Source organism: Cariama cristata, unplaced genomic scaffold (genome assembly GCF_000690535.1).
Source record: "Cariama cristata isolate BGI_N322 unplaced genomic scaffold, ASM69053v1 scaffold4867, whole genome shotgun sequence".
NCBI classification, from domain to species: domain Eukaryota; kingdom Metazoa; phylum Chordata; class Aves; order Cariamiformes; family Cariamidae; genus Cariama; species Cariama cristata.
Window position 1 is genome coordinate 1752 of NW_009627001.1, and position 27080 is coordinate 28831.

Below are 27080 nucleotides of genomic sequence, written 5' to 3' on the forward strand. Positions count from 1 at the left end.
GTAAGCACAATGTTGTATTTCATTGATTCAGTGTGTTCATGATTAAAATAAACTAATGCAGCAATTTAGGGGTTTTGTGCTTCCTTTTTTTTTTTCCCCTCTAACAAGAAAAAAAGCTTTTTAACAGTTTCTCGCGGCAGGCATAATGTGCATCTGTGCTCTGATTTACTGCACATGCTGCCTTCTCTAGCATCATGTTAAGTTAGGGTATCAGCATGGTAGGTCACACAGTGGGAGTGACCTTTTGCTAATCACTACACATCAGTTACTACTGGCACACAGCTCATTACTAAGAAACCCTCCAACTAGCTGGCTTTCAAATCCGCTCGCACTTTGATTTTTTTTTTCCTTTCTTTCTTTTTTTTCTCCAGACTAAAGATTATACTTTTACATAAAATCTTCTGTTTTGTAATTTTGTCAACTGGGGTTCCAAATTCAAAAAGGTGCCCAGTTAATTTTCCATGATTACAAAAGGAGCTTGAAAATTCATACTGAAGGTAGGCCTGTAATCTTGGGTTTCATTAAAAAGGTCAGAGCATTTTTAGTCACTACCTATTATTAAAATGTTTGAGGGCTGCCATTAATGTGATTTTTCAGGACACAGAAATCTCACTGGAAATTAGAATGTAATCCTGCTGTTGCTTTATTGACACTATCCATAGGGTAGGATACGGCTGCAGGGACTAAGAGTTCTCCTGCAATTTACAATTGGTTACTCTGGACAAATGGCAGGTGAGTAATGCAAGACAAACTGTTTGCACAACCTGGGAGCACTGGGTTTAATTTCAGTTTCTGAAAGAGGAGAGAAAGTGTTTCTATTGATGTTGAACTGCGAGCTGTCCCCTGCCAATACATCTGCCACACTTAACACACAACATGCCCCCCCGGCCCCGACAATGTGATTATTAGAAGTACAGAATTCAATAGCATAAGAATACAAAACATAGCTGGAGCCAAACGAAATGGTTTTTAACTTACCGGCCATTTGCTGAATGCCGCTGAAGGCACCCAAGTTACTGGAGGAAGTCGCTTGCTGCAGAAGCTGCAAATTAACAACACAACACAGCAATCTATCTGACAATAATGTAACAAATGAAGATAAAACTAAAATGAGCTATCATTTCACATTTGGAGTATTTGTGCTTTCCTTTACATTTATTTAGTCTCTTGGTTCTGTCTATTGTTGGAATGAACATCCCTAGAGTCAATGCTGTAAATCCATATTAATGTCTAATCTCTATTAAGAAACACAGAGACACAAGGGAAACTCAATAACATGGCTGCTTTAAAACAATTAATCAATTTATTCTTTTTAACAACCAGGTGTTAAATCTATTTAAACCAACATAGCGTGACTAATTACAACCCTCTGTAGTCTAGTAGTTACCATAACTCATCTCTGTCAATCATGGTCCATTCCCCCCACTCACTTGAATTCAGTTTTTTCTTTATTATCTTTATGAATCAAGCACACAGATACTCATTAGACTGGTATTTGTATACAACAATTTAGCCTACCTCAGTACTAATATATATTTTTAATTGCCAGGTAAATTGCTGTTTATAATTACAGCACCATACAAAAGTATTGTGTGCATACAAATTATGTATTTATGCATACACAGTACATATATAGGGACACATCTATTTGTCTAACTCAGGACCATCAGGAACTCCCAAGTGATCCAAAAGCTGCTCAACCAGACCTCTCATCTCCAGAGCCACAAAAGGCAGAGGTTCCCTCTCAGCTGTGCTGCAGGGAAGTCTCTCTTGGCCATCCAGGACCTAAGATATGTGGCTGTGGATTTCAGATTTCTCCAACAGAGGCAGCAGCTAACGTCTCTTTCTCATCTTACAAATGGACCAAGGAAAATACAATTTTAAATTTATGAGAAACAAATGGCTTTCCCCTGCTGCCTTCGCTTTCTGTACGAGGTAGTATGAACCACACATGTTTAGCATTGACAGGACCACACATTAAAGTGAAAGCCATTTCTGAATGACAATGTGGAAAATTAGAGGATTGAACCACAACATTCTACTTTAGAGGCTGCATCATATAGATATGGCCCCTACAGCTGCCTATCTGTCCTCCCCTAAGGAAGAACTTAAATTTTATTCCAGCTATAAAAAACAGACTCCAACATTCAAAAGAACAATAAAACTAATGGAATCAAATTTTATTTTGCAGCACAAATAAACTTTAAATGTTTGCCTTGGACAGCAGTGACACATCTTGAAATGTTTATTCAAATTCTATTCCTTGTTACTTATTTTCAGACCATGTGATAAACACACAGAGTTTTTTATATAGAAGAAGACATGCTACGTATCCTGGAGGACTTAGCAATTTATTGCAGGGAGTTTACTACAGTTGATTTACCATGGTTCTAAAATAAATACAGTATAACACAGCCGCCACCTCTGAAATGAACTTACAGCTAGGTATTGTGGTGTGAGTCCTCCAAGACCTGTGAGGTTTCCCCATGTGGCAGTATTGAGCTGTTGCATCTGCTGTGCCAACTGCTGCTGCAAACGCCGCTGCTCCTTGTCCTTTTGGGTATCGGCAAACTTCACCACGATTGGCGAAGAGCAGCCCTGTGGTTAGACAGATTGGGAAAGACAGAGGCGTTAAATCACACCAAGTCACCCTCGCATCATGAGCTCAGCCATGTCCGATAGGACCACCGGCAAAGGCATGACCTGATCGCTCACCCTCTCTTTGTGACTGGCATATGTAGGAATGCAAGGACTAAGATTTTCAGCTCCTTAGGAAAACACACTATGGAGAAATTATTGATTCCCCAGTTCTTTTTATAAAGCACCTTTCCTCAGGCTCTCTTTCACTTCCAGCTATCAAACTTGCTGCCAGAGACAGTGAAGTGTACCAGTCCTCTTTAATTAAGCTTCACAGCTGATGAGATGGACGTGACGCTTTATCTGCAGTCTGTTTTCAAGGCATCGCCAAAGGGAGAGGTGTCCAACCTCCCTGCTGCCAGGGACCACAGAGCCAACATCGCCCTGCCACCACAGTCTGGCTGCGCGGTCACGCTTGGTGCAGCTGGCTTGCGTACCCTACATAAATAGACTGTGAGCAACAGATTTACTTCAGCGTCCATCATCAGAGGGTCACTGGTCCTTTTCATTTCAAGGACCCTCAGTCCCAAGTGAGCACAAAGGGTGACGCTGCTAGGACAATTCACCCACCTGCGGTCCGCTCCCAGGCACGCTTTGTATCAAGCACCCTTGAGATGTGAACAAATGGCAGGATGCAGACCAAAAGTGACTAGTTCTGGTGATAGCATCCCATTCCTGATTGCCACCTATTGCTTCTATAAGCCTCTTGTTACATGATACGGCAGGGCTGTAAGATGCCTTTGGAAACAGGGAAACTGTAAGAAAGAACTAGAGATCTGGTCTGCAGCCTACTCCTCACCCATGTCTGAGGGACCCTTGAGAAGATGTAGGAGGTCATGGACCAGATGAACTTTTGAGGTAAGCTGGATATTTCCTTTGGACTTCAGGATGGGTATTCCTGGGAAAACTCACTGAGAGAACGATATATGTGAATATGAAAGATGCCTCTGTTGCTTTCACTCTATTTTTTTTCCCTGCTAACAAATTTTTCATATTTTAACCTTTCAAGTCTTCATTTTTTCAAATCAAGGGAGCAAACTATATACTGCAATGATTCAGTTCTTCAAATTAATTCAAGTATTTTGTGAGTCATAGAAACTGTCAATCCATTTCACTGTTTTCCAACTTCATAGGATCCAATTAATAACTTCCCTCCACCCGCCACGCTTTGTTACACTAATTTCTTGTGTACCTTCAATCTGAACAGAATGCTAGGAGAGAAAGGTGACTCAAGTCCAAAAAACACAACAGTGCTTTAGCCAAAGTGTATAGCGTGGGATGTGGAGCAGGGTTATACTTAACCTAACTCTTCCTATTGCTGCTCTCACAACACTGTGAACATCTTCAGAAAAGTTCCTGTCCTCTATGATTTACAAAAAGCAGTTGTGTACCTTTTCTCTGAAGAACTTCACCCCAGGACAAATGATAAGAATATTCACAATCAACAGACGAAAGGATGAAATAAACCACAATAATAATATGTCTTGTATGAAGAGCTCATGTCAATACTGTTCCTTTAGAATTATCTTAGAAAATCATCACTTGTGATTTATTATTCCACCTCCAACTCCCTTACTGTGTTTCATTGTAAAAATGTCTTTCAATGTTCCAATGAGGAAGAAAGGAGATATGTAGCACTCTAGCAATCAAATAAAGATTATGGAGGAGTTAGCTTGTTACACAATTACCTCTCTCTAGTGATTTTATACTATTATTAAAAACAAGACCTTTTTTAAAAAAGAAAAAAGAGCCAGGGGGTGGAGGGTGTGAGAGAGATTTTTCTGGTTTCGCTAACAAAAAAAGTAAGCTGTTTCTGTTTAATACGAGGTTTGGTAGCATTGGGCTAAGGACAAACAGAACTTGCTGCCTTCTACTTAGATGTACAGGAGAATCAAGTCTATTTCCAAAGAAATAGAAATGAATTTCAAAGGAAGAAATATTATATGGCTATTTCACTTCTCAGTTCAGCAGCTCAGCTCTCAACACTACAGCTGACATCATATTTATGAATGCTTAAATGTCAGTAAATTGTATAAAAACAATATCTCGGCAATTTATGAATCTATAATTTATTTTTTCACTGTCTGCTCTATATTTCATCACTTCATCATTTTCAAGAGAGCAAACATTCTGAAGACTGAAATTATATGTAGCAAGTGGCTCTATATGAGAAAAGGGTTGTTATTGTTGCATCAAATTTACTCCATGATATCAAATTAGTGTCTTCTACTGGTGCTGCATTTGAATGCCTTAAACAAACAAACAAAAATCCACGGAAATGACATAGAAGAGCAAAAACTCTAGAGCAATAATTATGGTTTTAAAATCAGTTGATTTAACCAGGTCAGAAAGTCAGGTGGAAAGAGTAGTAAGAGAATTCATTATTCTATGAGACGTGTTCATCTGGACTTATCATCCCCACTGTTCTTTCTTAGCACACTTTGAAAACTCATCTTGGTCAATGGTGCATGCTAAAGAACTGAAAAAAATGAAATCAGAAAAAAAATTCTGCAGTAATTGGGTTGAAATGTAATTGTGTACTACCTATCATCCCCCAAGCCCACTTTTGGTTGAAAAAAAAACATGAAACAAGTGTGTTGAAGGACCACTGTTTCAGGCTGAGAGTTGAGACTTAACACTAGGTAACCCAAGTTAACTTTTTACTAGAAGAGTATTGGCAAAAGCAAGTAAATTTTTTTCTGCTTAAAGAGTGATTTCTGGTTTATGCTCTTCCATTTTCTATCTTGAGAGGAAGCTCCCAGCACAGACACAAGGTGCATCTCCCTTCCTCATTGAATGATGGTTTGGTATCTCCACACCATTTAGTGCTATTTTCTTCCCAATAGTTGGTGCTGCCTTCATATTTTTCTTTGTCAAGACAGTAGGTACAGACTCCGTTGAGTCCCTCACCCATGGAGCTGGAGGGTGTACTGCTTCTCTCCAAGAAGGGACTCTCAGCCTAAGCTCAACTGACTCAAAGACCCAGATGTTCAAAGTGCAAAATACTTGGAATTGCCTTGACAATTTGGGGATCCCACTGATGACGTCTCTAAAGGTGTTGAGAAGTATTTTGATCCAAGAGTAACTATTTTATAGAACTAATGTCAACAGAAGTATCACATCAAAACGCAGCCTCTTGTGGAGTACTGCATACAACAGAAGAATGGAAGAATTTGTCTGGGAGGTATTATCTCTTTAATTTTACCATCTTCTGAAGTAGAGCTGTGTAAAATTCATTTTGCTAGACAGAAAAATACATTAAAACACATGGAAAATATAGGTAAAACACAATAGTACCAATAAACATTTCCTTTTTACTTGGAATCAAACCCAGCAAAACATACACATCTGAATTAATGGAGCAGTGCATGGCAGACAAACTACTACGAGTATTATTTCAGAGATTCAAAGTGGCAGTTTTTTTACAATATACTGTCAGACTGCATAGATTGTATAGCAGCAGCTTTCTAGTAAAGATCATTTCAATTATTCTCATCTCATTGGTAGATTCTCATCTAAAACTGTATACTCAGGGTCTAAAAATGCATTGCACTGAAAAGAAAACACATGGTTTATAAAAGAAGCTCAACCAAATTCAAACGTGATGTTTGGAAAGACAATAGCTTTGCAATGCTGATATCATTACTTGTAGTATACAGGAAACAGTGACATTTTCATGCACTGGCTTGATTTTTATCTTCTCCTTCTTCTTCTCCTCTGTCCACCCTCCCACCCCTGGTCTCCCCCCTTGGCTCGTTACACAAAGCAGCTCAACGACATGACGCAATAATGATTGTTTAGCACCCAGCATGCTTTGGGAGACTAGAGCATTGCAAAGAAAAATCACTGATAAAAAAAAATCGAAAGGTCCTGGTGGAAAAATAAATAAAAAAAGAAACAAGTGCACATAACATCAATGCCACCTCTGAGAAAAATCATCACTACACGAAGATACAGTATACATAATACAGTATAACATGCACTCTCCAATGATAAGCTAGAAGATCCAGAGTAAGTAAAGACTTCATACTTGTGCGGTTTTTTGTGCAAAATTCTGAAAGACCATGACAAAAATCACAGACTGAAAAAAGTTTTGAGATTGCCAGACAAGCCGTGGCACTTGATAACCACTCCAATGAACGGATCGTTAGCCTGCAGCGATATTTACATGAAGCGAACAGGTTTAAAGTTTTGTGTTGTTCATCAAGATAAAATACGAGGCCGTAGAGGCAGTTTGGAAGGAAATAAAGCACATGGCTTGTGAGGGGCCAGCCATGACAGTGCTCTGCAGGAAGTGCCACACTTTGATATGCTCTGTCATCATTAGCATTTTTATTGGCTACATGAAGAAGCAGAAATTATATTAACTTAAAAAGAGATTCTATTTGCAGAAAAACACATGCACTAGTAACTCAGCGTGGCCAGGTTAAATCTCTGGAGCTTTTTTCTCAGAGCAGTGCGAACCACAAAACTTAAAAATCTATTTAAAAGAAACAAAGATTTTTCTTTGGGGCTGTGTGTTAAAGGTAATTTCCTCATCAGATATACTCTGAGTACGACTGAGGAGCGGTATTCACAACATTATTATTTTCTGCTGAATGCCACTGAGAACAAGATCAAGAGCCGTGTTTGGATACCACACAGCAACCTTATTGTGTCCTTTCGGGTCATTAAGAAAAATAAGCTTCACAAAGACAGGTAGAGTGAGTTGGTAAAAAGTTTAAATCTGTGATTGTCATGTGTCTGATCTGATCCAGGAGAGCATGGCTTTACCATTCGCAATCATTTGCACAAAGAAAACAAAGAAAGGGCAAATGATACAGTACTGTACCTCCATGGTCTGAGACTGGTGCATGGCTTTGATTGCATTCTGTGCCATTGCCCTTGTAGAAAATGTGACAAACGCACAGCCTGTGGGAACAAGGGGACAGGGAGCAGGAAAGACAAAAAACAACAAGACAAAAGGGTTGGACGCTTGTTAAACCAACACAGTCTACGAGAACGGCCACAAGACGACACTGTTCTCAGTAGTACATAAAAATAAACAACTTCTCTAAGTTTATTTATCGACAGTGCTGACTTGCTAATCTGACCATAGATGAAAGAAAAAAAATTAGGTGGGGACGGGTGAGGAGAAAGGGTTTTTTCCTTTGATTTTTTTCCCCATTTTTTTTCTTTGTTGTTTTTGTTCTTTAGCCACAGGGTTTGAAATAAGTAAGGCTTTTATGTAGACTTTGGATTGCATAGTTTAGGCTATTCAGACCATGCATTAACAATTGCTTGCTATGGCTTTTGTGCAGGTAAATTGTGGATAGTGAATAAATAACTAGCATCACTGGCAGCTGAACTGTGAATTTAATAAAGGAGTCCATAATGTCACGTATTTCCGTGATGCACCAAGAACAACCATACAAATAAGGATGCGAAAAACTCCACTGTGTAGGCTGCAACTAAGTGTGAAAAGACTCAGACAAAATTCAGTAATGTAGGTGGAATCTCAACATTTAAGAAAATAACATCTTAAAATAAAAATCTGTATGATTTTTGTTTCTCCGAGTCCTAGGTACAATTCTTTGATCTACGAAAGCTGTCACCAACTTGAACAATTCTCAAGCTATGTGCATGAATAACTGAAAAATCACTTTTTTCCCTCCTTAGCCTTTTAAATTGTAATGAAAAGCCAGTAGGCTAATGCCTGGGCTATTTTTCCACCCTTTTACCATTGTCGGTCATACCTACACTGGGCATGGCACAGGGCAACTTTTTTAGTGCATGACTCACTGCCCTTTTGACTAACAAAAACATTGCCTTCTGAGATTTACATTTTATTCTTCATGCACCCTTGGGCATCTTAAAGAAAAAGACTGTGAAATTAATGCAGATTCAGGCTGATTTTGTAATAATACCATGGCACACTAAAAGCTTAGCTAAAGCAACACAGACTTATTTCACTTGTGATCTCTAATGACTTTAAAAGTGCATTGATTTTCAGCTCCCTTAGCCTTGCACAGTTTGAACTTCAGTTTCAGAGAATAATTTAGTGTTCCACTCAATTTCCTCAAAACATTATTATTATTACTACTTAAAAGATTTCCAAATGAAGCAAATCTAAGCACTGAGAGGCTAAAGCATATTGTCAGTTTAGAGCTAATGCATGAAAGCTACATTCTGGCATCAAAAATACAGTATTGTTGCCCCTGTGGCCAATGGGCAAAATAAACCATTTTGCAATCCAACAAGCAACAGATTGTTTGGTTTATGCAAATAATTTGAGGCATAAAATACCTTTTCTTTTTTGCTCTGTGTGTACCTGGTAAGATTATCAAGTCAAGACTGTATTCACATTTTAATCAAACAACAGTAAGAGAAAGCAATGCCTAATCATTACCCAAAAGCACTACATCTAGTCATGAAAATAAAGTCAATGCATTTTTGCATCATGCGGTACTTTTTTTTTTCCTCTTTACGTAAAGGCCCTTGATACAAGACAACCTAAGCTGGCTTATGTACCTCTGATTGATAGGTGAGCATCATAAAATCAGAATTCTTCTAAGCAAACTTCATGGCAGTGTTGTGACTCTATGTATTTCTTAGGTAACATAACAGCTGATGAGGTCTTACTACTGTTTAGCCACACTATGTGTTGCTATACTATTCTTATTCAGCAACAAATTTCTGTCAAAGAAAATGACGTAACAAAACAGCTTTCTGTACAGCAATCTAGACAAAATGTGCAGTAGAATGGTAAATAAACTACAGTACCTCTGCTAGATTCCATATTGCTGCTGTGCACTAAAATTAAAGAGGCCCAAATTTACCATCAGTCTCAAAGTAATCTCTCTTAAAAACATTTCTGTTATTATCATTAACAGAGGAAATAACACCAAGGGTTTTCATTTCTTGTCTTGCAAATTCAATGGGGGATGAGCGCAAATAGAGATATACTGGAGGGCAGGCAAGAAACCCCATACAGAGCCTTGAATAATATTGTTTATAATGGTCAAGAAACCGCTTCATTCACTTCTTTCACTCTCATTATCCAGGAGTGTGTACCATAGTGACAATTACTGAATGGAGGTTTAGAATGCATAAGAAGCATGTAAAATGTCAACAAAAATCAATAAGACACAGTTTATGCATTTATCACAATTTCTACCCAGCAGTACTGCTGTAAGTAACTTACTGAGAGCTGTTGCAATTAGCAGGTCTCAAAAGAAATGTGAATCAACAGAGAAATAAAGCTGCACTCTTCTCAAGATAAAGCAGACTCTCCCTTCCCTTAAGCTTTTTGTCTTTTTAACCGCAAAGCTCAGCTGTTGGGGACTTTCAGTGCCCAGCACTACTCCAAAACCTGCCTCCTTGTTCCTCAGCTGAAATCCATTTGCGTGGATCCCGTTGCCTTTGTCGTGGAGCGAAAAGACCTTTGTAGCAGATCTCTGTAAAGTACCATATAGGGAACTACAAGTTTGAAAGAAACTTGTTCTTTGGGCAAAGCGAATGCCTGATGAATGAGGTTATGCAGCATTTGGAAACAGCATTCCACAGAGAAGACGGGACTGCATTTTAATTACGGTTTGCCAGCCAGAGGCTACAAGGTTAGGTCCCCTTGTTATCTGCAATCAGCAGGCCATTTCCCACCAATGGACAGTGGCCATTTGCACAGTAAACACCCAATTTGCCTCAATAACCATGGTAAAAATTCAGCAGACAACTTTATTTCTAAATTATTTGAAAAACTAGACCTTCAGTTGTTACCATCAAGCATCCTAATTAAATGCTAGCTAATTTAACCGTCTTTCCAGATATTGCTATATGTATTCACATTCAAGGGTTATTTTTTCAGCTTCCAAACCTGGACACTCACACACAGAATTTGTATATTTATTATGTGTGCACATATATTTCATTATGTGTGAACCATGGGATCCTTTCCTTCATGACCAGGCTGCCACACTGGAGGGGAGCTAAGTTTGTATCCTAGCAGTCAACTTAACTCAATCACAGAACTTGTGTATATAATTTAGGTATTCAGAAAAGCTGTTCTTCTGAGATGCTTGTATTCTCTGCCACAGTCAATGGCAGTACCTTTATTTTCCTATATAGGGTACATATGCACTTTAGGAGGATGGTTTCATTGGGCACCTAGAATTTAATCAGAAGTTGGTGGCTAAGGACACTGGATTTCACTTGTTTAAGCCAGATAAGCTCTGCCTGAACCATCCTGTACTTATGCCGCAGCAGTTTCTGAGGGGCTGGAAAAACCCTTTTCAGCATACTCTTGCTCACCATATCTCATGGATACAGGTGGTCTTTTGGGAACATACTGCCAGCTTCAGGACCATAAATCACAATTGTAAGAGGACAAGACTAATCAGATTTCATGCCTCATGGTGCAAGGAAACAAGAAAGACTTCCGTGGCCTCTTATCCTGTGAAACACTGCATTGATTGTAGTGCCATGAGCTGGGGTCTTCCAGACCAATAACTACAAGCAGACTATTTCTGTTCTACCATACTGAGTCCTGGTACTTCAATTACTCCCTTCTTACTGGAGCTATGGAGCTCTCTGGGAGAGAAAACGTGGAAAGGGGGATATTGCTATAGCTAATGCCTTGAAATTACTTTGTTTTGTACCACCAGCTACCTAAAAACAACAACAAAAATATCCTTTTGTAAATACAGCCAACCTGCAAGTCACCTTGCGCTTATTTATCACCTCTGGTTTCAAAATGTCAGGAATCACTAATAGAAACAAAAGGGAAGAGAGAAAGGAGGCCTAAGTGTTTTAGTTGTTTCTCCAGGGCTGCCTTCTCACCCCCTACACCAGATAAACGATTGACTGGCGAAAGGCTGCCTGAAGTAATTTCCTCCTGCAGGCAGCATCGGAGGGAGGCACCCAGCTCTGTCACAGAAGATATTTTGGAGCACACTGTCACATTTGCCATCTCGGCTGAGAGAACATCTAAACTCACAGGGTTGGTCCTTATCCCCCTCCCACCCCGAACTGAAAGAGAATTTTGAAGAAGCTGTGAAATTTGATAAGCTTCCTCCTTGACCCGTGCCATCCCAAACCTAGGGCTTGTTGCTTGAGTGACTGAATTATTTGAAATATTTAAAAAAGCTCAGCACTGCCCCGTTTCAGCTCCCACTTCACTCAATTCTTCTCATCTCAGGCTTTCATAGACTGTTTTGAAACAGTCAGTCAGCAGTTCATGCACAGTCTAACATAACATCAATATTTGCAAGTTGCAAGTGAAGTAGAACATTTTAAAGTATGGAACCCTCAATGTAAGGGGTCTGATATCACACCTACACAAGAAACCTCCCACATAAAACTACTGTGGTCTACCAGAGGTTTTTAAAGCCCTCAAACCCTCAGCGAAGCCAAAGGGAGATGCAAAACCTCTAGACATTTTTGAATCAGGCCTAGAGTTAAAAATGGAAGTTTAAAACCATGGCTTTAAAGTTCTGGAGATGAAAGAAAGGCAGATGTAATCAATTAAAAAAAAATATACAGTGACCCCTCTGACACAGAAGAAGGCTCAAGAAATTTTCAAAGTCATCCGAGCAATCACAGCACTACGTATGGTGGCTGCGCAGCTGGTGGTGTAATGGCTGCACTGAAGCTTCCTAGTTCACCATAAACAAGATTTTTTTTTCAACTTCTATGAAGAAACAATAGTGAAAAGCTGCCAAAATACTCCTGCAAGAAGTATTTGGGATCCTCTGAGATGAAAGCCTCTATTTAAAGAAAAGATAAGACTTGAATAAAAAGCTATGGAAATTGAAGCATGATAAAAATAAGCTCTGGTTGTGTTAAAATATTTCTAGCTGAGACTGCAAAGTAGACTTTCCCTTTTCTACACTGTACTAATATAGCCTGGGAAACAGCCTTCTAATGCAGATATCACACAAAAATCTGTCTTAGTGGTTAAAATACATTTCAGTTACAAATGAAGACATCAAATTGTTTATTGTACAGATATTTGGTCACTCGGTATTGCTTAAGACACACAACGACAGGTCTCAGACCAAGTACAACAACTCAGCCCAAAGTAAATAATTTTGAAAAAGTCACAGTGAAGCTCTTTAGTCTACGCATATCAGGCACACACGGGTAACAAGAGGCATGTCCTGTAAACATGCCTTATCTCTTGGCTTTACTGACTTCTCTTGACTATTGACCAGATGACAGATTCTAGACTTCAAATTTCCTGAAGTTCATGGTTTCCTTGAAGCATTTCTAATTGGGCAATTAACCACTCTGCAAAGGACAGACTTCAGTAACTGGAATGTACACAAAACCAGAATCAAACGGGTACCAAAGACCACATTCTCTAACAGTGCCTGATGACCCTCTTGTTGGAATAAAAACTCTTGTAAAATATTTCATTTCAGACTTCCCTCTGGGAAGTGATTGTTGCAAAGCTGTAACAATGGAAATCTGAGACATAGTTACTGGTCAAAGGCCAGCAGAGACACTGGTCACTTGGACGTGTTTGGTCCTTCCCAGCTTCAAAAGAGTTTCAGCAGGGGAAAAAGAAAATTAAATGTGCCATAATGACTGGAAAAAATTAAAATGTTACCACATTACAGTAAAAGAAATAAAGCATGGAGGTACTTTGAAGAGCAACTAAAAATACAGCACTTCCATTGTCCTCGTTTCCCATCACTTACTGATCCACAAGTCAGAAGGAGGCCCCTAATCCAGGCTGCTCCCATGGCTGGCCTTTCACATTACTTTAGCTCAGAAAGGAGCAGTAAACATCCATAAGGAAAAACAAACAGGTATAAAACCTCCTCACCTACCCTGCAGTTAATTATGATGCAAATACTAATTTTCTTTTACTAATTCATCAGAAAACCCTTGAATCTGAAAGTTATGAATGGATTGTCATGAAACTAAATTGCCTCACCATGGTATAAGTCTCCATTTCTAACCTGCTCCTAAAGCAAAGAAAGAGAAAAAGAAAATCCTTGTAATCAATGTCTGCAGAAATATTCACTTGTCCCATGTGCCTGGTGATGTTTTGTTAAAAAAATCATACAATTAGGAGCCTAGAAGATATAGAAACATGCATTTTGAGCTTTTCCACAATTTTCATGTCTGTACATGTTATTAGCAGGTTTTTTCAGTGCATGCTATTAACCCAGCTGACTTCTTTCTGGTATCTGTTATATAAATCTGCACTTAGCAATACAGCAGAATAATCTGCTGTGTGGTGCTCCTGTGATAAGGATAAGAGGATTTTTTTAAATCATCATTATGGATGGTAATAATTCCTAGAATGATACAGAGATATTGATCCACTGATCTAAAAAAAGCATTTTACAAAGGTAGAGGAGCATTGCTATCCTTATTTTAAGGAATGGGATAACAGAGAGATGATAAGAGACCAACTCACCTACGGTCAATACAGCACATTTGTGGCACAGTTACAAATCAAACTTGGGTTATTTCTGGCTAGTTTTGCACACTCCAGCTATCTTTGCATGGCTGGCTGTGGTGTCATCTGTGGTCATGTAGACATTACATAGCGCTAGGAGTCAGGAGGTCTGAAAGTTTCCTTAAGCCGTTTACAATAAGTGATTTAAAATCTTAATCATCTCAGGCAGTTCATTTCTGCTTTTTCATGATAATGAAGCTTAGCACATGATATCACAATCATGAATTTTTGTAAAGCATACTTAGCTCTTCAGAAAAAGTGCTGGATTAAACAACCCTGCAGGCTGAATCCTTCTCTTTGAATAATGAATATAGTACAGGCAGTGGCAAGCTTCTTTAGATAGTCCCATGAACTCTGCTAAAGCGAAGACCAGCCTCCGTGTCTGTTGAGCCTCTGGTTTCTTTATCTCTACAGCCAACAGGGTATTTTTATTTTTTAATACTTTTCACAGCTAGGAATTACTCTCTGCTAGCCAACTAATTTCACATGGACTATCCCAGAACCTTCGGAAGGCAATGCCTTTTGGTTGCTGCCTACTTTTTGTAGCTGGCCGGAATTTAAGAAGTTACAGATATAAACAACAATTATTTCTTAGATGCAGGCGTGAACAACAGTGGGGAAAAAAATGACTCAAGTAAAAAAATCTCAGTTTCTTTAAAATATACTGCTCCACCACTGGAGCTTTCTATCATTATTTTAGTCTCAATTTACAGATGAATTCCAAACAGCTGACAATAGGAATTTGGAGTGGAAATGCTGATGATCCATTATCAGTAGTGACAGCAATGGGTACAACTTTATTAAAGTTCTGTCAGCTCTTGGCTAGAAATTACAATAGAAACAACCAGTTCAAGCTCTCTCCCTCTCTCTCTTTATCTTAGCACTTATATCACACTCATCACAAAGTGTTATAGTTTCCCTCAATGCCACAGGATGGGATTTCTCCTTGCTACAAGGGCCATGTGGTACACTACAACCCTACACCTCGCCTATGAGTTGACAGCAGACTGTTACCTTACTAGAGGTAAGGCTGCTCTTGTAGGGTAGACACAGCCTAAAAGTCAACTGAAACCTTTTTACTCAGAAAAAAAAAAGCTGCACAAACCAAAACTGTTCCACTGAGCACTATAATCTGGGGCTATTCCTTGCAACTACCTGCTGGTCATTTGCCTGAACCTTCTAACAAAGCTTGAAAGTTGGAATAAATACCAATGAATATACTTTTCAAGCTCTTTTCGTCCGAGATACCATGATGTGCACTTGTTACGCAATCGAAAAGATGCCAAATAGAGTTTATTGGACCATGTTTCCATCTCCCTGCTGTGAGTACCGCCAAGTTCCTGAAGGCTCTGGCATGGTGAGGACAGTGTTTTCCTAAGACAGTGACTGTTTTTCCTTCACCCTTCTGTGTCTAGGAGGGAAGCACATCTGGACGGGTGCTGGGAAAACAAATACTATTTGTGTCAATGGGAATTAAAGTCTTGGAAACAGTAACATGAATTAAAGTTCATTAAGTATTGGAACTCGTTACAAAGATTTAACTGTATAAATTCTCCCTCTTGCTTTAGTGAAGCAGCTTTTCACTCTGTGCTTTTTCAGTCAAGCTCCCTCCACTGCAAATCTCCCTTAGCACTTTTCATTTCGACTGCAATACCAACCATTTTCCCAACACTTTGACTTCTCTCATGGAGTGGTGGTTTTGTGAAGCTGATAAACATCTGCCTGAAAACCTGGCTGGCACAGCTGAACCCATTTTCAAGTGTGAACGTGGGTGTGTAGAAAGCAATTCAAGTTTAACAAGGCATGATGCATGAGGGCATGACAGAATATCAGTCGTGATTGTGACCGAAATAAACTCGAGTGGCAGAGAGGATACAGCTCTGCTATGACTACTGGTGTGTGACCTACCTGGACTGAGATCTTCAGCCTCCAGCAGTTCAGAGCAGCACATTAACTCTATGGCTGTGCTGGCCAGTAGACGACACTGCCCTGCCTGATACGTTGGTGACATGCCTTAAAAATCTCAGCTTCTGATTATCGTGAGATTGCTATTTACGGCACAACAAAATTACCCCACCAACCTCACTTGCCCTGTTGGATTTCGTAATTAGCTTTTCTATGCTTGTACTATGCCCAATGTCTGTTGAATAAAAGCAAGTACACAGTGGGATTTCTGTGGATCCCAGGAAAGATCCATTTCTTTGTTGGGTGATGCTGAGGAGTCAATTAAATCTTTTCAGGCCTCAAAATATCTGATGCCCAGATCTTGTTATTTCAGCAATTACTTAGCTCCTTTCCCACTTGTGTCTTCCACCACCCCTTCCCTGTGCTACTTATAAAATGAAATCAGTGAAAATGAGAAATATTTGTTTTGCCTCAATGTTGGGTCTAGAAGGATAATGACAGCACTCGGCTCCATCAGTTAACATTCATTACTGAGCTGCAGGAACCAACCTCAGACCTTTCCCCTAGTCTCTCCCAAGGCAAAAGCCATGATCCTGAGGCTCTTCTTGCCTGAAGGGACTGCTGCATTCCAACCTCAAAAGTTTTAGGATTGCAGACTAAGCATGCATTAATGTAAGCGTATAATTTTCTTGGGGCTCCCTATTTATTGTCAGAGTGTCTTTTTAATAAGTCCTTATTATTCAGAAGTAGTATAGTAAGTGCTTTCAAGCAGCGTCATGAAATATAGGAATACCCGCAACTTTCCCTGCTGAAATTTATAGGCATTTTAAAGAAGCTGGGCTGCACACAAAACAAAAAACCCCATGCACAAATTGTTGCAAAAAATACTGCGGATCCTATAGCCTACTGGAAACAAGCAGATCCAAAAGTAAAGAAAAATATCTGTATCTATACCTATATCTATATGCAAAATGGGTACTATTATTTTTCCTGTGCCTTTTGAAAATGTAATAAAATGCATAAACTGTGCTTTCTATGTATTTTTTTTTCTATAGAAACAGAAGTGATGTTTTCACAGCTGAACACTTTAAATTACTTCACTCCCCATGCTGTTAAATGGCCATGGTACTAGTACCACAGCATCCTTCTGCACTGACAGACAGGACTATCACTATTTTCTTTTCCACTCACTGGTACTGAGTTTTTGAGAAGGTTCACGCTCTGAGAATAATTTCAGGTCTATATACCATGGAGTTAATATGCAGCCTGGGTCACCAATATAGATTTTTTTTTTCCCCCAATATTTTTTCAGAGGGCCTTTCCCCAAAAGGCACTTTTGCACTCAAAAGGGATCACCGGCTATTGAAGTCTGTGCTGCACTTCATTTCCAAAGTTCAGGTCAGCTGCTTGACCGCTCTTGGTGGTGCTACTTAACACCTCTGTCCTGGTTTTTGGGTTGTCATAGAGGCACAAGATTTAAAAGCTCTTTTTACAAACTTTTGTCCAGGCAAAGCTCTCAGGTTCAAGCTAATCTCTTCGTTTCTCAGTTACAGCAGATCTATGTTTTGCATATAGCTACAGAAAACACAGGAATGAAGGAGATAGTGCTACAACGTGGACCAGTTCCCATGACACTGTATGCCTTCAAGCAGTCATTTACAGCCCCCCTTTTTTTTTTTTGGCCTTATGCTACAAAGCAGAAATGGGGTCAGGGAAGGATCTTTGACTTTGTGAGAACAGAAAACTGAGGGTGTTTTCTCAGGGTGCAAAGGAAACTTTCCATCTGACAAACAGGGCAATAACACAAGTTAATATGTTCGCACCGAGACCTTTCTGACACTGGAAATAAAAGGTGATAATTTCAGTCACTGTGAAAAGTTCATGCGGATACCTTCATCACGTGGGATGTATTACAGCGTAACCCCTAGCTGCAGACAGCAGCTATGCCTACCTCGGCTGTGACATATAGCTCCCAATTAGCACTTAAGGAAAGAGACTTTACAGACTGCACACTCACCTCTGCTCAGCCCATCCGGTCCCCGAAGGATTCGGCATTCTTCTATCTGGCCAAACGGAGAAAACATCACCCTGATATCGTTCTCATTACACTTCTTCGAAACCATTCCTATGAACAATTTTCTGTCTTCCACAGCTAGAAGATAAAAATAATGAATGAGCAAAGGCCATTTCATCTTTTTCCTGTGATCAATGCTTCATTACCACATCAAACCAAGCTCCAGTCATGTGAGTCTGGCTCTGTAACTGAAGACAAGTCCTAAGGCAAACACTTTATACTTACAACCTCCCTTCCCCCCCTTCCTCCCCCACCCCAAATCTCCCATTTTTCTTTCTCTCTCTCCTGTTTTCTAGTGGTGCTTGCTGTTTATACAACATATTAATTGGCTGCCTTAGTCATTCTGTATATGCCTCCCCATCACGGCTTCTAAGAGAAAAGCATCCTCTGTTAGAGAGACTTTTAAAGATATCTTTGCATAGATTTTAATTCAGATAAATTCCCTCACCTCCCTCATGTATGAAAGAAATCATGACAGGGGTGAGGGTGAAGAAGGGATTGTACGTGTAATGATACGAGCTAATGAAAAATATTCCTGAGAAATGTTTTGAGAGAGCGGCTCCTATCTGAGCTTTCAATTTCAGCCAACTTAATGCATGGTACTCGAAAGGCAGATGTGTAACAACTGCTCTGGAAAAAGAATGCATTAAATTTTCCTGCTTTTTTTTTTTTTTTTCCAGACTGCCACAGCCCTCTCTCCTTCAGGAGAACACAAGGCATATTCCAGGGCATCACTTTAACAAAGAGGCTGCATAAAGCTTTCCCAGAGCCAAACCCTTTGATTCGTAATGATGCTGAGTTTGCAAAAAAACATGAAAAAGGTGCTTTACCTGAATTAATGGTAGAATATTTCCTGCCTGCATTGTCACCAAAATCAGCAAAAGCTAGACTGCTGCAACAGGACACATGCAGTCCTGTTAATCAAACTCAAATTTACAGCTCTAAAGCTGTGGACTCTCGTCAAAAATGATATAGGTCATCAAGACTTACTTCACCCTGGAAAGACTTAAAAATGTTAACGCACCCTCCCTTCTATATTAAACCAAAAAATCTAAAGTGCTTATTATACAGTAAATACACCAGTGCTTTCTTCTTCTCTTGAAATGGCATGTAAATCCAATTCACTGTTAATGAGCAGACTGTCAGAGTTTGCAGGGAAGCAAAGAGAGAAGGAAAGCTTTACTCCAGAGAGTCTGCAGTGCACTTACTTATTTCTATTATTGTGCAAATTATTTTTGTAATGAAGTATTTTCATTTCTGGGTTTACTAAAAAGAAAAAAAAATCTTCCCTTGCTCCTCAACTCTCTCTCCTGTATTAGTACGAGTTTGTCAAATGGAATAAATTGCAGCTGAGGAAGAAGAAATTGCATCTATTTTCACAGGATTTTATTTGTGTTATACTTCAACACTTTAAGTGTATTTAATAATTTCAACAATAAAAAGATGTTCATGTTTATTGATCATGAGAGGTCTTTGAAGTAATTTTTTCCTTAGAATCACTGACTTTAAAAAGTATTTGTAGCTTATATACAAGAGAGTACCAAGATCATACCTTTTTCAGAATCCAAAACAAAGACCAGCCCCTACAATCCCAGATTCTCACTCTACAATAGCTTGCATGAAAAGTGGCACGAATTTAACACCCAGGAGAAATTTTCCTCAGCAGAGATTCCTCAAGAACTCAACATTTTCATTCACACTTTATATTGAGGTTCCACATGCAGCTTAACCCTCCAGAAAGGGTTAACAAATGATGAATGCATGGGATGAGCCAGTTACATACAGATCAGGAACTGAATACACCGGATTGCAAATAAGACCTGCAACTTGGGATTTTTATGTGTCTATGTGTGTGTATATATATATATGTATATATGTATGTGTTACAATGAAATTTTACATCTGATTCATAATATATAATTGGCCTTGATGCTGCTAGTAATTATTTTAAGGATGGCAGAACTGAATTGGCTTGCTCACAGCCACAAGGAGAGTCTAGGTAGTCACTTTTGCTGGTGAAAGGATGCCTGTAACTTGGCTGCTTACAATTCCTATATTGCCTGAGTAATCTCTTTGAGGAAGGTCCCTGGCCAGCCTGTCCCCTCGACATGCTATGGCCAGGGTGCAGGAAAAGGTATGAGGCAAGGGATCCAGCTGGGCTGTCAAGTATGGATTTCTCCATACCACAAACTGAGGTCAAGCTGGGGGAAGCCTTGGTGCCAGGCATGGGTCCAAGTATTGCCTTCTGCTCTGTGTTACGAATCTCTTAACTTCTGCCTGTGTGTCAGCTAGTACCAGCCAGTTTAAATTTGGGTTGATTTTAGGCTTGAAATACAGTGTGCAGGTCTACCCTAAGGGTGACTAGATCCCAACCCTCTCTTAAATACAGCTGCTGGCTGAGTTGGACAAATGCTTGCCATGTCATCTTAAAGGAGGTCCCTTGCTTAGGTGCAAGGACAAAGACTCAAACCAAAGAGATTCACGTGGAGATTCAAAAGAAATCAGATGCAAACAGGAAGGCTTTGTTTTAATTTTCCAAAGAGTAGCAGATGACAAACTCCCCACCGGCCTCCTTCAGTTTTGCTCGTAAACCTATAAATATGCCATTTAACTAACATGATTTGCAGGTTTTCAGCTTGAGGGTGATTTTATAGTAAATTAAATATCCAGCTCCCATGTACTGTACATCTTAAAAATGCAGATTTCACGAAGACTGCTCAGAGTACAGAAAACATATTGATACGATGATGTGCTCTGCATTCAGTGCTATTAGTCAGTGCTGATCAGTGTTGAAGTTTAAGAAAATTGCTATTCTATTTTGGCTAGGGGCCCAGCATAAAAAAAACATTTAAAGGGACAACTGTCAGGACCAAAATGACATGTTTTCACTCCATCTGATAGAACATCTGATATTACTAGGCTCAAAGAGTTTTTAACTGTATATTCTCATTCAGAGAAAGATATGCTTTTTCACCTCCATAAGACTGGTTGTCTGGATTTGTTTCTGCATTTTTGGTCAGCCACTTCTCTACTTTCTTTCTTAAATGAATACTTACCTGCCATGCACGCATGGTTTCAGAATCAAACAGACAACAGACTGCATGAAGTATGGGTCAAACATATTTAGAGGTTAGCAAACTTTCCTTTTGATCAGTCAAGCCTGCTGATTTGCCTGTGCATGTTGGGTTGCTCCCATAGACTGTAAAATGAGGAGCCCAACCTTAAACACACGAGACCCAACAAAGCATTGAGATTGGGAAAGGCACTACCTGCTGCTGTTTGAAGAATGGATGGCAGCCTAAAGCCATCTCGCCTAACTTTAGTCATCTACAGTTTAGATGTCCAGTCTCACATCTCGGCTAAAATGTTATTGATTGCCTGTTGTCAATGCAAAGAGATCTGCTCCTCCAAAGAGTGACTGATCTCACCTCCCCAGCAAGATGGGATGGCCTGTTTTACAGGAGTCTCTCCTACGCTGTTGACAATAGATAGGGCTGTTACCTTCTAGCCAACTCCCAAAACTTGTTCATCATGATAACAAGCAGATGTCCTGACATCCAACTGCAGGGACAGGAGGAATAAGTGAGCTCTGAGGGACCGAACAAAGTCTGGGAGCTGGGAGTGCTTTGGGCAATGAGAGCAGGCAAAGGAGAAGGCTTGGGGAAAGATAAGAGGGCACAAGGGTCAGCACTTGTGTGCACATATCTCATAAGCATTTTACTGCTGCTTGATAATTCTCTCTCTCACACTACGGGTAGGTTTCAATAATTCAAAATGCAGAAAATTAATGAAAATTTTTTGGTGAGTGTTTGACATCATTATTTCTGAACCTTATTCATAGGCCCAGTTGTACCTTCCGGTTGTTTTGCAGCACTCTGGGGACATGAAGTAGACACAACCATCCATAAACACCTAGTAGGATGGGGTGGCTGAGCACCCGTCCTTGATGGAGCAGAAGTAGCCAGAAGGTCACAGTGAACAAGGCCTGAAGTGCTAGTTACATGAAGGAAGGTGTGACACTGCACAGCATCTTGATTAAATAACGATGGGATTCACCTCTAACCCATCCAAACATATCACAAACACAAGTCAGCTATGTTGCTCGGGCAGTTAGTGTAAAACATCCAATGCTAAGCCTGCCGGATTCAGGGTGGGAATCTTTTGACTGAATGCAGGAACCCTGTGTGACGAAGTGGAGATATCTGTATTAAGATGAGATGCGTTGTTCTCGTAACTCCATCGAGACTCGCTCTGCAATCACTAGCATGGGTGCCTAGGTATTGTGTCTGAAGCCAGACAGCTATGTTAGCCATCAAAAGTTAGCTGAGATGAAGTCTGCCTCTGCTGGGGGGCTTCTTTCAAACTGGACTCTCCTGCCTTCTGACAGCCCTACATCCAACTTGCAGAATAAAATCCTGAAGGGTCTAATTTTTTTAGCTTTACTTAATTTCCTTCAGTAATGAGCATTTCTTGCAGGCTATATTAGATTGCTTGTGCTAACCCAGGAGAATAAAGGAGTAGAGATTATTTTCTGTATGTTACAAAAGAATTAAACCCTGTAATAATCATGGGAAATCTCCCTGAAGATTCAACAAACTTTCCTTTCTCTTTTCTAAACCTCCAGAATTCTGTCATGAAAAATCAGAGCTATATCCCTTTATACATTTTTGAGAAGTCTAGTCAGTTAAAGAGTGCATTTTCCATCCAGAAGTTGCCTTCTCTTTTGAGCAAATAAAGAAATAGTTAATTGTATATAAACGGTTATTCATTATTTTTTTTCATCCAGAAGGGAAGGGAGGAAAACAGACTTTTATCCCTATTTGTAAGCCTGTGAAAAACCCTTGCATACAATCTGTCGAAGTCACACCTGGATCTGGAGTCGACTGCATTAATTATCAACTTTTCTATGTGTTAGTGCTAACATATGGCATTCCCTCCAAATCAGCAAAGTTGTGCCACTTAGAATTTCAAAATTATTTCTTCAAGTTTTCACTAATAAAATAAATTAAAAAAAATTGTAAGATCACTCAGCTGTGTCCCTCCCCGCATTTTTTTTTTTTAATAGAGGATTTTGTCATTTTCCCTGAAGTGGTGATGCTTTGATCCATCTAAGACCATACTGTCCTCAGGATATGTGCCTGAAAGTACTGACTGTATTCAAATCCTGATCGAAGAAACATTTAAGTATTTGCTAAATTGTAGCATGTTAATGGCCACAGACAACTTAGAGTCAAGCATGTGTTTATGTGCTTTTTAGTATTAGAGCGCAGGAATCCCCTTTGTTTGAAAAAGGGAAATTATCTTTAAAAATGACAAATACTGTGAGCGATTAACAGCTAAGATAAATCTAGCAATGGTGGAGCCTTCAAAGTCTTGAAGCCGTGCTTTTCTGTCAGGTAATCCTTAATCAAAACTTTGTAGATACGTTAAAATAACCACCTAGGAATATAGAGGTGGTCACACTAGACCTAATGGGTGATCAAAACAGGACACTACAAAATTCATCATCTGAACATTATTCAGGGATGTTATGTTTCTCAACAATAAAAGCCTTTTCGGAATCCTCCTGAGTAGACAATTAATTAGATCTAAAGGCAAGTCTTTCCCCACCAACTCTAGCTGCTAAAAGCTTGGAAGAAATAAAGCTTTGCTTCATCTGCACGAGCAGAGAGATGACTCAGATACATGAGCTATTGTATGCAGGGTAGGGCTGGAGATGATTGCATAGACGTATGCAGCCACCCAGTTCCTACCCAGAAGAAAACAGATCCTCAGGTTGCTAATGAAGTCCTAACCCTGCAGAAGTGCCCAGGCACTCACTCAAACGTGTGCAGGGGGTGCCTTTTCCACACCCATCTCCCAGTTGCCATGAGGCGAGCTTGGCCTTTTGTGCTAAGGGACAGGTTTCTGAAGTGAGGCATACATCTAAACACAGGAACAGTGATGGAGATGGACAGGCATTTCATCCTGGTACTCCTGGGCTTGGATGCTCATTCAAACCTCCTTCCCTGTGGAACTTGCAGGTCTCTCCAGCCTTCACAAACATGTGCAAGCCCAGAAGAATTGTAATGACTCTTCAACCTCTCCTACATATCTTCCCACAAGCTCTCTGGAAATTTTGACCAAGAGAATTTCTTTAATCTCTTTGAAACTTGAGAAACGCTACTTTACCTTAAAATGTAGTGGGATCCTCCCACTACTCAGAAATCAAAGGGTTTCAAGCATTCCTCAAAAGCTCAAACACCACAGATCATGAAAACCAAGACGCCTTGGCATGTCTTCTTTCTTTTCCCCTTTGAACTTACCAATCTGGTTGAAGAGGTACAGTTTACAATTTGCTGGCACAGATAATATACCTCCTCAGATGGATAGCCTGAAGCATATGGGAAACACGTGCCAAACAGGCCTCCGCATCCCCCATGCTGCTGTTCTTTCTCTTTTTGGCTCTCCAAGCTGCTTGCAAACTCTCACCTCCTCCATGGATCCCACGCCTACGTCCCATCTTTCCAAGGAGTTGTACCATTGCTACCATCACCATGGTATTAGTTTGCCTTCTGTTTCCTCAGTCATTAAAAAAGGAGATCACCACCCCCAGAACATGCCTACCAGAAGTACCTACACCCTCCAGGAGTCTTAAACTTCAAAAGGTATTTAATTTGACATTTGCAACCTCTGATCTGTCAATGTGTTTTCCCCAAAATAGAAAGAAAGGCAAGGGGGGAAAAAAAAAAAAAAGCCAATCCCTCATGATTTTCATGCTAGGGATAGGTGCAAATAAGTAAGACAGTATTCCCACAGTGCAGACAGGAGCATCATGTAGATAACCCCAGTCTAACAGCAGCAGTGAGGAGCTAACCTATCTTGCTTTCCAAGCAGGTGCTTCTTGCAGAGCAAGACAGAATTTGCACAATTCTCCATAGCGCTTTGCCAATATGTTCGATCTCCTTTAGGAAGAAAAACTTCAGGCAATGAACAAGTAACTCATTGGGAGTCAATTTTGGTTCATTGTCTCTTATTTTTCTAATTTGCTAAGGAACTTGAGGTGAAATTTCTCTTTGAAAGAAGAAAGTATAGAGGTTAGACCTAGTTCAGAGGGTCCAGGGCAGTGTTCCTGTACCTAAGGGAAAATTGTGCCCGCTGCAAGCACAATAAATACTAGGGACTGAAGTTTGGATTCCAACAGTAAAGTTCTCCTTGACCACAGCAGGACCTGAAAAGTTCAGTCCTTCTGCCCATGCAGGCACCTTGGCCTCTCTTCTGAGCATTCAAAGACGGCAAGAAATCACTGCTAAAACTCAACCCAAGAGAGAGAACATCACTCCCTTACAAATGGGTGACGGTTCAAATTTCCTGTGCTTGTGGTCAGTTTTGTTTTGAAAGTTGTCATAATAGGAAAGCTAGCATAATGTGAAGTTTTAATTTCCTTCCAAACTTTATAATCCTTGGAGAAGCCTGAAAATGGGATGCACTACAATTAGCAAAAAAGAAGCCTTAAAAAAGCCTTGCGGAGAGATTTAGAGCCCAATCATAATTTACATTTGCAGGTATGTAGATCTCTAAGTGCACGGCTTCTGCCCTGATTACTAATTAATGAGGTGCAAAGATGCCTGTTGGAGGAACCAGCTCTGATTATGTGGGCCTTATGGGAAAATGAAGCTCTTGCAATCTAAGAAGGCAGATGATATCTTTAACATATATTTTAGAAAATTACAGGAACAAATCAAGGGGCAAAATATACACATGTATATATTTTTAAAGAATCACACACAGCCAGGTTGCATTACCATCCGATTATCCTATTTCCCTGAATATACAGACCTGGCATGTTTAATAGATTTAGCATGCAGTCTATTTTGCATGTCATATACATCCACTTAGGCAGTACCCTAGTATTCTGAATGGGTATTACTGTCTTTATAGCATTCATTTTACAGTCGTCGAGAGGAATACGTATACAGAGAGCCACAGGGTGGGTTTCCCAGTTCAGAATCAAGCGTATGATTAAAACTTAAATTTGGCTCAGATTCAGAACAGTATCATTCTGTAAAAAGGAAGTTTAGGCAAATGTTTAAGGCCCATCACCTGCTTACACAGTGTGTTAACACAGCAATGTTTCTTGTTTCTTTTCTTTTTTATTTTCACCATTAAAATTTCATCTCCATCTTAGCAATATCAGGTGCTCCTGCATCACTTCGTGGCTAGGAGAACACAAGGGAAAGACATATGTAGCAAGGTAGACCGTGACATACAGTAGGTACAAGGAAGACCATTTTTCAGAGCATTTCCTCCATTCTTTAAAGCAGACGATAAATGGGAGTTCAGACCAGGTCAATATCTTCCCCAGCATGTCAGGTGTAAAAAAAACATATCATTTTCACCACACAAGGAGTAAAGCAAAAACTCTCACAGCGTTGCGTTTGCTTTAGTTTACAGAGAGTCACAATTAAGTAAAATTAAATTAAACACATACCATTTGACTTTTCACTATCTGCGGGTTTCATCTGAATAGGATGATGCATCTAAAAACAAAAATGAAAAGGAGTAAGGCAGGTTGGATAGTCATAAAAAATCAAGAATCATGTTTTTAAGGAAGGGCTAAAAAGACATATGATTAATATTAAACATGTTGAAATTATATAAATTCATATTATAGGCTTTTTATATTTTATATATATATACACTATATTATAGGCTTTTAAGAAAAAATAAAATGGTAAAGGAGCACTTTATAACCAGGAAGATTAAAAAAAATAGATCATTGGGCCCACAGGACTCATATAAAATTTTAATTTGCTGCATCTAGTTTCAGAAGACCTCTAAAGTTACAGCCCTCATTAGTTTATGGCATGCTTGGTTTCTGTTTTACCAACTTTTTTTCCTTGAGCTCAAACACTGCCAAAACTGAGATGGAATTTTCAAGTAATTTAAGAGCTAGCAAGCATTTTAAACATACTCAGAGGAGTTGAGTTTGACAAATGAACTTTGCTTGTAATTAAAAAAACATGTGCTGATTCTTTC

At 39.6% G+C, this 27080-nt stretch overlaps 1 protein-coding gene across 1 annotated transcript in view; it reads right to left on the bottom strand.

The window, feature by feature from the left end:
- Positions 1-978: 978 nt before the first annotated feature.
- LOC104164821 (CUGBP Elav-like family member 2) overlaps positions 979-27080 on the bottom strand; it is a gene marked incomplete at its 3' end in the record, with an annotated part of 79857 nt that continues 53755 nt past the window's right edge. The window contains exons 3-7 of the mRNA XM_009704269.1: positions 26533-26581; positions 18006-18140; positions 7469-7548; positions 2440-2598; positions 979-1042 (exon numbers count right to left, since the gene is read on the bottom strand). Coding sequence (XP_009702571.1) covers positions 979-1042; positions 2440-2598; positions 7469-7548; positions 18006-18140; positions 26533-26581 — 487 coding nt within the window. The remainder of the gene's footprint in view (positions 1043-2439; positions 2599-7468; positions 7549-18005; positions 18141-26532; positions 26582-27080) is intronic.